The 12,325-nt window shown below is 44.3% G+C and overlaps 1 protein-coding gene across 1 annotated transcript in view; it reads right to left on the bottom strand.

The window, feature by feature from the left end:
- WLS (Wnt ligand secretion mediator) overlaps positions 1 to 12,325 on the bottom strand; it is a 255,794-nt gene that overhangs the window by 109,033 nt on the left and 134,436 nt on the right. The window contains exons 5-8 of the mRNA XM_069641933.1: positions 8,575 to 8,711; positions 3,198 to 3,366; positions 2,709 to 2,806; positions 1,279 to 1,342 (exon numbers count right to left, since the gene is read on the bottom strand). Coding sequence (XP_069498034.1) covers positions 1,279 to 1,342; positions 2,709 to 2,806; positions 3,198 to 3,366; positions 8,575 to 8,711 — 468 coding nt within the window. The remainder of the gene's footprint in view (positions 1 to 1,278; positions 1,343 to 2,708; positions 2,807 to 3,197; positions 3,367 to 8,574; positions 8,712 to 12,325) is intronic.

Here is a 12,325-nt window from a genome sequence, read left to right as displayed (position 1 = left end):
GGGTGGGAATGAGTTGACAAAAGTAGCAACCCAAACAAAAGTACAATAGTCCAAAATAAAAGAATATCAAAGCATGGTTTTATAAAAAAAATATAACCTTTTAATACAACAGTAAAAAGCAGACAACTATTCGGAAAACACACCCGTGTGAGAGCACATAGAATGCAGACTTTTGTGAACAGGAATTCTGGGGTGTTCAGGCACAAGGTCCCTTTCTAAAGAGCAGTCTTTAGCAAGGTAGAGAAGGGGGAGGAGGACATCTTAAAAATCACTATGTTGCCAAAATTGGGCCGGTGAGACAAGGCCTCTTTAAAAATGCAGGGTCTGCTCTGGTAACATGACATTTATGCATGCATATTTGGTCTACTAGCTTTGATCGTGTTGAGATATACAGAGAGGGGTGTGTGGGAGTGGGGTCCATGGGGGAGCGCCATAACAAAATTGAAGTGGTAAAAGTGTCATAATCAAAAGGGACTCTGCCAAGCTACTAGTCTTCCTCGGTAACAGAACTTTCTAGTCTAGATAGGAAAAGTGTATTGCTTAACTGCTGCCGCATTTACATATATAGGAAAGACTTTTACTGAATGCTTGAACACTCTTCTTGAAACAGTTCACTCATCTAATACATTGGGGCATATTTTGTTTTGCAAAGTTTACTTGCCTGTAAGTGTAGCGATTATTTTCTGCCTTTTGTCGTATAAAATTAGATTTTCATGAAAATAGGACTGTGGAAATGTGTACATTGGGAATTGTGTACTGTACTTGTGAACCACCGGACTCCACGAGTAAGGCCTAAGCTGCTGTGTCAAGACCACCATTTCCACAGCCTGCTGAGCTTGAGGGATTCACTAGCAGTGCCCAAGCAAAGGAAGATGCACCTAACCATAGAGCTTAAAAGTTGGCATAGAATCCACTAAGCTGGTTAGGATGGCATCGCTATGCATCACATTTCAGGCATTAATTTGCTAAAGCAATAAACACAGTTGAATCCGTCCTGCAGCAGGAAGTTGCCTATTGGAAGCAGCTCCAAACTCTACATCTCTCAGATTCTATGTGCCAGACAAATCATTAAGAGAAGCTCACGAACAAACTGGCACTGCATGAATCGTCCTTCATTTTGTGGTGTTCGTGACCTAGCAAAGTTATAATTTATAGGTTTTAATATAAAACATGTCAGCATGCACAGGGAAAGGTTTCATAGTTGCCTCAAGGGATTTTCCAAAGTTTACTCTTTTTTAAATAAGATGTGCACTCAATTCTTCGAATATAGAAGGATACAGCCAGTTCTGCTCCAACATCTGTGGCCCATATGCTGTAGAACGGATTACTCAATTGTACCCCTCTGTAAATGGAGAAAAAAAGAAAAAACACAGCATTTACAAAGACGGTTCACACAATGATGTACTTTTTCATCAATGAAATAATACCTACATATTCTACTCAAGCATCCGGAGATCACAGCTATTAATTGCGTAGATTAGAAGTACTTCCACTTGAGGCCAACTGGTGAGGGACTTTCTTGATATTAGGTAACCCACCTTTTAATATAGGGCTGTACTACACAAGTTAGTAGTGTGACTAAGCAGCCAGGCTTATCTTAAGAGGGGTAACGTGAGCTGTATAGCTGTACAACGAAATGAGCAAATACAGGTTTCCAAGTAAACACTTACACATCTAAAGTTATAATATATATTATACACACACACACACATAATTAGACAATCTTTACAAAGCAGCAACTAAAATGTAACATTAATCCTAAAGTTAGGATTCAATTTTAACAAGAGCAATAAAGCAGGTGAGGAGAATAACTTCATATGTTATACATATTCCAGCACATTGAGTTAGTTGAGGTCAGTAATAACACTTACTCGCGATCACCACTGCAATATTGAGTTATAAGGAGGGAAAAGCTATAGTCATATCAGAACCTACTTTGTACTTTAAAAAACAGTTAGATTCTCCCTGAGCGATGTAGGTAGTCTTTTATCCCAGCAATAAAAGTGTTCAACAATTAAAACATGTAAGGGAACAAGCACTGCCAAAGCCAATCGGTTCAGAAGGGGCCTTTAGGGAGCCAATGTCAATGGGCCAGTTCAAAGTTCTAATGTTCTATTATAAAATGTTTTTAAAAAGTCAGTAGTTGAAACAGAAAAATCACAGAAGCTCAAGAGGAGCCACTGGGGGGCAGGGGGAGAAGAGAAAGAGAGAAAGAGAGAGGGACTGCAGCAATGGATTCTCCTTGGATCAGCAGCCTTTTGTTGTTTTGGCACCTTTTTTTCAGGGCCAAAGAAAAACGAACAGCTCTGGTTAGAAGTTACTGAATCCCTCGGTCCTGGACTCTGGATGAAGATGTCCAACTTCTGTAGGGTCCTCTGGATGCCCATGAAGTTTTGGCCAGATTAGCACTTCCAAAGACAATGCACTCTAAGATGGTCATGGGTTTCCGGGCATTGGGATGGGATTCTGCAGCCTTGAAAAGGTCACAGCAAGTCGGGGGTTGCACCAAAATGTAGCTCATCTCAGGGCTAGTTGGTCCCACCAGACCAAGGGAGGAAGTCGCCCCTTACAGGTCTTCTCAGCCAAAAAACGGCTGGGACAGATCAACCCAGTTTAAAAAAAAAAAAAAAAATTTAAAAAAAAAGGTAACACTGCAGCCTCAGCAAGAAGGTGCAAAGAGCAGGAGGCTTCATTGATCCCCCACTTACCTTTCACACATATCAAATATGAAAAGGCAGCAGGATCCGAAGGCTATGGGTCCGACTTGCTTCCAGTATCCAGACAGACGATTCCTTTCAGTCTGATCCTGTAAAAAGAGCTTATTTAACGTTACAAGATAAAATATTCTGCATGCAAAATAAAAAAATACTAGCACGGCAAATGTATCGTAAATATTGGACAAAATAGTTTGAAGCTTTTCTGAAAAGCAGACCGATCCCAAGGTATTAAGTTTGGCATGTAGATTTGCCAAGTTAATGAGTCCCTGCGGTACTTGCACATGGAATCGCCTAGTATCTAGCAAGACTACCAGATTTAACTGTTACAATTGCAGCAGGTCAGTGCCCCTTTAAGTAAATAATGAAAGCCATTTTCACCCACTTGGGCCTCAATTGGCCACATGTTGACCTAGGCGTGCCGTTCAATAAGACCATACTGGTTAACAAAAGAACTTGTGCAGGGTAAATAATGATACCCACCATCATATGCTCTCCACAAAAGATGATCCAAAAGGACAGCAGCATGGCGTAGAATATGCCTTGCCGAATATCTCCAAACAACAACATCCAGGTCCAGTTAAACCCAATGGAAAACCACTCCACAGGTAGATTAATGAAGGTCATGGAGAATCCAAGCGCAAATATGACTCTACAGAAAGAAATAAGTTAAACAAATACAGTGTCAGTCCTGGGGATCTTTTGCAATCTATGGAGTTTGCCAGACTGCATTTAACAGTGAGAAACACAAAAATCCTAGTCAGAAAAACCACACAAGAGGGAAAAAGTCCCACTCAGGAGTTAAATTAAAAAGCCCTGAGTCCAGTAAAAGAGCTGGGGGTCTCGAAGGTTGTTGTTAGGGAAGAGTATGTAGTAACTCTGTGGGAGACTACACCAGCCTTGTCCTCTTGGCAAAAGGGAACCCCAACCTTTGGTATAGGTCTGTACTACAGAAGTTGAGTCACTGAACAGCCAGGGTTTTCTCAAGAGGGGTCAATGTGAGCTGTACTTACAGGTGCAACAGAGATTGACAGTGACAAGTACTCAAATAACACTGTTTTTTTATTAAAATAATTATTCATTTGTCAGTTTTAAAATGAGCCTGCTTTAGAAAGGTCAATATGCAACAATAAAATACACTCCAAAAATACACTCCTTCAGTTTGTTAAGTAAGTAGATACCCTTTTGGTATGTCACAAACACCTCCTACACCCTGAGGTGACTTGAATAGCTAGGACACTGGACATTAATATATCATTTTAACACTTAAATGCAATGCGGAGGTTGTGGAAAAAGGAAAAGGTTAGGGAAGGAAACAAAGGTTAACAGTTCTCCGAAAAAAGGTAAGTACTTTACAATCTCCCAATGAAGTATAGGTTAACCCTTTCCCAGCAATACAAGTAACTTATGTATGACTTTAAGGGGGACAGATAAACACAAAGTCAGAGGGTCAGAAGAGTCTGTAGGGAGCCAGGATAGCCAATGTCAATTAAGTCTAGGGGAGCTGAGGCACTTCTGGTAGATGACACAAAGTCTTGCAATGTTATATAGAGAGGTCGTAGAAATGAATTGCTGTAAGACCACAAGCTGAGAGGCATGTGAAAAGCAAAGATGCAAGCAATTCTGCAAATACAAGTCTCCAGTGAGAGCAAGCAAGTTACACACAAGAGGTAAGTACCCCTAGTTAGACAGTACCTTAGGTCTGAAGAAAAGTATCCAGCTGGCTTCTGTTCTGGTTGCAGTCCTGCAGTTCCTGGGCCTCAGTTGTGGGGACAAGAGGGAGGACGTCTGTAGGACTCCTGCACTTAAGTCCCAAGAACATCAGCGGCAGTCTGTAGGACCCCTGCACTGCAGTCCGAAGGTCAGCGACGGCAATGGGCTTACCCCAGATCAGCGACACTTAATAGCACCACGCGGTTCTTGGACATCTTGTGGTATCCCCTTGATTCTGGGGTCCAGCACTCTGTTGCGGTGGCTCAGGTTTGGGTCACCCTGCTTCGTGAGGGTCCTCAGGATCTTCCTGGAGCTCAGGTCCAGCTTAAAGACGATGCACTCGTTCCTGGTGTTCCTATCCCCGGCCACTCGGTTCCAGCAGCAGCTAAGAAGTACAGCCAGGTTCCAGTCAAGTTAGTCTTGGGGTCAGTTGGTCCCACCAACCCAAGGGAAGAAGTCATCCGATCCGGGCTTCTCTAGTCGAGAAGAACATTGGAACTTCTGCACTGAAGCAGGGCTTCACCGAGCAAGCCAACGGTCCAGGAGGGCGCAGCAAGCTTCTCTTCCAGTTTCTTCTTCAGTTCCTTCTTCAAGTGGTAGACTCTGCCTTCCTTTCAAAAGACCTCGCGTTTTTATGCAGGTTTCTCCCATTCATTCACCGTCTAGCTGTCACTCACACAGCAGGGGGGCGGTCCTCCAAGAAATGCCAGCCAGTCACCTTTGGGTGCACCTGTAACTAAGTAGACTAAGCACAGGAGGTTTCAGGTACCTCCCTCGCTTCCTGCCCAGCCAGACACGCTGGAGCCAGAGGCAGGTTTCAGAGATGAAGCCCGCCAAAGACAAAAACGAACAAAGGGACCAAACCTGGTTTGGAGAGCAGAGTAAAACCCAAGAAAGACCACCCAAGTAAGAAATGGCAGAAAAAAGGAAGACCTGGCCATTTTGATAAAATGGGCATTCATTGGTGCAATACTGCAGCTGGGGATTCAGCCTGCTGTAAAAAAACGTACAATGGTAGGAAAATTAGACCACTGCCACCAACCAATAATCGAAGTGAGGGTAACAAAAATGTTACATGAGAAAGTAGAAAAAGTACTACTAAGTACCCCCCACAGTACTTCCACATAAGATTGTTTGTACTGGACCTACATAACTTTACTACTTTTTGGAACAGCAGTTTATCCAAGAGAAGGTATTTAAACCTTAAGAGCAATCCAAAGGCCTTCTCTGTGACACTGCACTGAGTGCTTTGTGTCACAATACAAAACGATGATGCCTATGGAGTTGGTCAGGCTCCAAAACCAAAAGAAACACAAAGTCCAAATCAGATAAAAATACAAGAGTGAGAAAAAGGTCTCACTCACTCCAGGATAAAAATGAAAAGTCCTAAAGTGCGGGGGGGGGGGTCTCTAAAGTAGAAGGTAATTCGTACAGAAATAAGAAATTTCCCTAACAAAGGTTAAAAGGAATTGGCACAGAAATGGAAATTCTCCCTAACAGGCATCCAGCAGAATTAAGAAAGACCAGGGGCACTACCATCCTATGCCATTCGTAGGCATATGCTAAATAAAGCCTCAGATGGTGCTTAACACGGGAAGTGTTGCCTTCCACATGCAGATGCTGCTAGCCTATGCCAGTTATAAGCTCACAAGCCATGGAGTCAGAATATGACAAAAAACAGACTTGCATGTCCAATTTCTGGCATCAACCCTCAAGTCCAGCCTCTTTCATCCCAGTAATGCGGTTCAACCTATTAATTTCATTACTTCATGTTGGACCTAAAACAGTCAACCACCGCCTTAAAGCTTCAACGAGGACACGCAATACTGGTCATTTCATCAGATGCATGGTATAGTTACTATAGGTTAGGTGCAACCTCACCTTCCAGGCATCTGGCACTGGGCAGTAATATTGGGAATGCGAGGGTGGGCCCGACTAATGAGCAGCACATGCACAATCAACCCTGCACCTATAACACAAAATCACTACTTGTGTGTCAACCAAAGAATGATTCAAAAGAAATTCCACGGGTAATATTTGTCAATGCATTGTGGATAGAGACAGGCATTTAGGAGTGTAGGCCGTTAATGGTGTCATTCATATGTAGGGGACAGGAAATAAAAATAGCCAATTGCACTTTTGGAATAGGGAATTCAATTACTACAAAAAAACAACTTTGCAAGATTCCAGTTCTAGTTTAGTTTAGTTTATTTATTTGTACCGCGGATCGAACCCTGGGGTAGCTGGGCGCCGGAGACTTAGAAACAGTTACAGCATGGCAAAAATATACAATACAGACTGTGATAAAACAACAACGGTGTAGCAGACCGGGTTACAGGTGGTCAACAGAGGCATGCAGAGAGGAAGTGCATTAAGCAGCGTTTTTGTTGGAAAGCCATGTTTTTGTTTTGGCTCTAAAAGTCCAAAATGAGGGTTCTGCTCTAAGGTATGGTGGCATAGCGTTCCATAGTTTGGCAGCTAGGACCGGGAAGCTGGCGCCACCTGCTTTTTTTAGGGAGAATTTGGGAACGGAAAGGCAATGTGCGTATGGTGTTCTAGTTGGTCTAGTTGAGGTGTGGTTGTGGAACTTGTCTGCCAGGTATTTGGGTGCGTCATTAGAGCGGCATTTATGGACGATGACGAGGGATCTGAGGGTGATTCTGTCTCGTACTGGGAGCCAGTGAGCATCTTGTCTGAAGCTGGAGATGTGGGCATTTCGTGGGATACTGAAGGCGGCTCTGATGGCATTATTTTGAAGTACCTGTAGTTTGTTCAGGTTGTGTTCTGATGAGCCAAGAAAGAGGGTATTGCAGTAATCAATTTTTGAGAGCACTAACGCTCTGGCTAGTGTAATGCAGCTGGAAGGTGATAGGAAAGGTTTGCAGGCGTTGATGAGCTTATTGGTGTAAGCTGTTGAAGAGGCAGTTGCGTTCACCTGTCTTTTGAGCGAGAGAGTAGAGTCTAGATAAACCCCAAGGGTTTTAATTTCTTTGGCTACTGTGATTAGGTTACCGTCTATGTTGATGGACGCGTAACGGGGGTCTAGTTTGTTTAGTCGATGTTGGGAGCCGACAATGAGGAGCTCAGTTTTCTCGTCGTTGAGGCATAGGCCGTGCTCTGCCATCCAGGCTTGGATCTCTAAATAAAGGTTGTTGATTCTGGTGGAGTCCTCGTCGTAGCACCCTGATAGGGTGATGAGAACCTGGGTATCGTCAGCATAGTTTATGTAAGTGACACCTAGGTTATCTAGGCGGTCAAACAATAGCTTTGTGAAGATATTGTATAGGGTCGGCGAGACGCACGAGCCTTGAGGAACGCCGCAGGTGATGGGGACAGGGAGTGCTGATGCCCCTGGGGAGAAGACCCGGGTGGTTCGGTTGGTTAGGAAGGACTGGATCCAGGCAGTCGCCTGGTTAGAGAAGGCCGCTGAGGTCATCAGATGTTCTGTGAGGATCTGATGGTCGACGAGGTCGAAGGCAGCTGATAGATCTAGCAGTAGGAGAATGGCTAGATTACCCTTGTCCTTTGCCTCGTCCATCTGGATTTTTAGGTCCAGTAGGGCTGACTCTGTTCCATGCCTTGGAATGTGTCTTTGATTATGCATCTGTGCAGGCATTACGATTAACAATTTAAATGACAAAGCCCACTTACTGGCCAGCAGCTCGTTTAGTTGCCAGATTTAGCATACTCCCTGCCAGCCCATCTTAAACACCACTGCATGGATCAGGAGTGACATCATTTCAGGTAGCCTAGCCGTCAGCAGTGCAACAATGGCAGCTTAGTAGACCATAGTATTCATGCTCTGGGGCACCAAACGCTGCAGGTATAGTGATATGTTGAACTGTTCAATTTAGCAGAATATCGGCTGTTGGAAACCAAGGAATAGGCAACCGTGACCGAAATGGTTGACTGATCTTTGTGTTGTTTTAACTGGGTGAGGCGCAAGGACATGGAAACAAATTATAGGTCTTATGTTTGATTGTTCATATACAAAGCCATTTTTTACCCAATCTACACAGAGCCCCTAGTGTAAAGTGGGATTTGACTTTGGTCAGACTTGGGAGAGACCTTCAAAACACGATGATGACTGAAAGAACAAGTTTAAGAAAAGCAAACCAATTAGGACACCCCCTTTATTTATACTTACTTTTCAAGCAGAACTGGGGGTCTGGTCATCATTGTGATTCGCCTCCAATACCAAACCATAATAATAATGATGCTTGGGGTAAGAAAGGTTTTCATGGCAAACCACACTTTAGTAAAACCTCCATTTTGAAAAATAGTCTAAAAGAAGAAAACAAAAAACGTACAATTGTGTTACCAGAATCGCTTTCATATGTAAATTTATGTTGTTCACTCTTGTATCTAGCAGTGCTTACAGACAAGAGCCGTGGGATATACCCTTCCTAACATGCCTGAACCAATCAATAAAATTACATGCATGAATCTATAAACGCACACTATTCGGTACATTTTATTACAAGTATTTCAAACAGTGCAAAGCGTTAAAAAACCAGATCACACTGCAACAAAAATGGAGGAAAAACAGTGACAAAAAAAAATATATATATAATATCTCACACACACACACACATCGAGAGGGGCGAGGTCTGAAGAGATCAGATCATCCAGAGTCAGGCCAGAGGGGAGAATAGAGAGAAAGTCACAGAGGTAAAGAAAGTCAGTGGAAGGACAGGAAGCACCATGGTCGATGTTGAAGTTTCCAAGAAGGAGTAGTTGAGAATAGGAGGGAAGAGGAGAGGTACGCCCACTCAGAGAGGAATGAGGAGATCTGACCAGCTGGATGATAGATGGTAGCCACATAAAGGAAGAGAGCCTGCAGAAGAGGCATTCGAAAGAGGAGTAGGCCTGCGTAGGAATGACAGAGGCAGGATCCACTCAGGGAACATCAGGGAAACACCCCCTCTGAACGGTTGGATCTGGGAGCGGAGAGATTCTTGTAGCCATCAGGGAGGAGAGTGTCAAAGCTTGTGACAGAGCTGGCCGTGAACATGTCTCAGTGAGACTGAGGACATCGAGGTCAAGTTCCTCCAGGTGGCGGCAGATGTCAGGAGTGTTTGCCAGCAGAGCAAGAGTTTAGAGTGGCAATATGGAAAAGGTTGCAGTGCTTGAAAGACTCTCGGGGAGGAGTACAAATCAGAGGTACGCCCTGTGGAGGTGTAGAAGCAGCCCAAGGGCCGGGGGCAGAAGCAGAAGAGGAAAGCAGAGCCAACGAGGAGACAGCAGGTGGAGGCGAGGAAGCCATGGAGGGGAGAGGGGACAGCAGGAGAAGAAAGTAAACTGATGAGGCGCAGGAAGCATCTATCAAAGAGGAGAAGTTTGGCTTGAGGGCCTTGGACCAAGACGGTAACATTCTGGTAAACATTAATGATGACCTTAGAGGAGTGGAAGGAGGCCAGGAGGGCCTCCCACCATGTGCCACCATTAATGGGAGAAGACTAGAAGGGGGCCAGCACAGCAACCATATGTAGAGTCCATAGGTCTGGTGAGGTAACGACAGAGGATGTCGGTGAATGTTTGCCTGGTGGAGGCACTTGTATAGGTATCAGTGACAGGAAGGCCTGGGTCGGAGACCAGGATGTTCTTTTTAAACTTTTTCCTACCAGATTTAGTGAGGAGACCAGGATAGTCTATAGAGAAGCAGTTAGAAAAGATGGGGGAGACAGAACCATAGATTAGGTAGGGTGAGGAGAGAAGAGAAAGGGAGCGGGAAGGGGAAAACACTAGGGAAGGACACATGGCAAGCAGAGGAGACAGAGCACCTTCTCATCTGTGAAACACAACACTTTCAGTGCCATGTCACAGAGAAGTCCTTTGGATTTCTCATAAGGTTTAACACCTTCTCTTGGGTGAACAACTGTTCCCAAGAGTAGTAAAGTGAAATTGACTTTACCTACCTTTTTCCTATGTAGGTCCAGCACACCCCATCTTAAGTAGAGCGCTGGGGGTTACTTAGTAGCCTCTTTTCCTACTTACCCAAGTAACATTTTTTATGTTACTGTCACTAATTTTAATGGCAGGTGGCAGTGGTTTAAGTTTTCCTACCATTGTGCTTTTCTACCGCAGGCTGAACCCTCCGCTGCAGTATAGCACCCATGGGTCACAATTTGTCATAATGGCCGGGTCTTCTTTTTTTGCCATTTTCTGTTTGTGATGTCTTTCTTGGTTTAACTCTGTGCACCAAGCCAAGTTTGAGCCCTTTGTTCGGTTTGCCTTTGGCAAGCTTCAGTCCTGAAACACGCCTCTGGTTCCTGTGTGTCTGCAAAGGCAGTATGTGAGGGAGAAACACCCAACGGAGAAACTGAATGAAGCTTGCTGCATCCTCCTGGACCTTTTCAATTGCCCGGTGAAGCCCTGCTGCTGTGCTGAAACTACTTTTTCTAAAATCGACAAGATTAGCTCCAAAGGGACGACTTCTTCCCCATGGGTTAGTGGGACCAACTAACCCAGAGACGAACTCCATCGGACGATCTTCCCTGGTTGGCTGCACTTCTTCACTGCTGCAAGAACCAAATGCCAGGGGTCGAGAAACCTGTATTAAGAGCAAGGACCCTCCAGAAGCAGGATGACTGGAGCTCGAGTCCCCTTACCAGAATGCAGAACTCGAGGAGTGAAGGAAGCTCAAACCGTACCCGCGGTGGTGCCGTTTACTGAACGCTGAAACCGCAAAGTGCTGCTGATCCAAAAAGAGCCCGTAGCTGCCGACGACCTCCAAATGGAGTGCTCCAGACTTCCTCCCTCTTGTCCCCACGACAGAAGCTCAGGAACCCAGGATCTGCAGCGCTGCAACAGGACAAAATCCAGCTGCACCACTCTTCTTCAAACCAGCGGTGCTGTTTCGACTTGGGGTACTTACCTCATTGTTTTGAGCTTTGCTTTCCTCAGTTCAGACTTGCAGTGGTTTACCTAAGAGTTGCTTCCAACTCTGCTTTACACAAGTGCAACAGCGTGACCCTACAAGTAATTTCTACAAAAACTTATGATCCAATAAGTGCCTCAGCTCCATAGACTGCCCAATTGACTTTGGCTGTCCTGGCTCCCTGCAGACTCTTCTAGTCCATTTACTGATATTTCTGTCCCTCATAGGTGGTAACTTGTCTTAGACAGTTATTGCTGGGAAATGATTGTCTAGACTTAATTGGAAGATTTAAGTATACTCACATGCCCTGAGAACCGGTTGAACCTTTTTCCTTCCATTAACCTTTCCTTTCTGCAACCTCAGAATCTGCAAAGTATAACTAGTGATATATAAATGCCATTACTGTCCTTGTGAATGAAGTCACCTCCGGGTGTAGAAGTGTAAAAAGCATGATTCTACTAACTTGTGCGAATTCTGGAAAAGTATTTGATCGTTACATATCTTGCCCTTTTTAAAGAAAGCTTATTTTAAAATGAAAGTTAAATAAATAACCATAACAAACTTTAAGTGTAAGTGTTACTTGGCTACTTTATTTGCGAATTTCATTGCTACAGCTCCACAGCTCACATTGCCCCTTCTTTAGATAAGCCTTGACGCTCAGTCACATTACCAACTTGTGTACTACAGGACTATACCAAAAGGTGGGTTACCTAATACCAAGCAGATCAGTGTTGTGTAGTCTCACAGTGTTAATACATCAATTCTTACCCAAAACAGACTACAACTCTGCTCTTCTGGGCCTGTGCGCTCCGCAGGTCTAAAATGCGGGACGCAACAACCCAGAAGGGAATAGTTTCTTACATGTAACTTCATTTCTCCAGCATTGGTATCTTTCATGGATTCACATGCTTAGAATATTCCCCGTCGACAGACTGGGAACCCTCGGTACACTTATAAAGCCGTTTCCCATAGGAAAACTTCCGACACTTTTGTGTCCCATCTACGTCGTTTTTGGGGA

The sequence above is a fragment of the Ambystoma mexicanum genome, chromosome 1q (genome assembly GCF_040938575.1).
Source record: "Ambystoma mexicanum isolate Mex_15411 chromosome 1q, UKY_AmexF1_1, whole genome shotgun sequence".
NCBI lineage: Eukaryota > Metazoa > Chordata > Amphibia > Caudata > Ambystomatidae > Ambystoma > Ambystoma mexicanum.
Note: the sequence above shows the minus strand (reverse complement) of the source record. Positions and strands in the feature narration are given on the sequence as shown.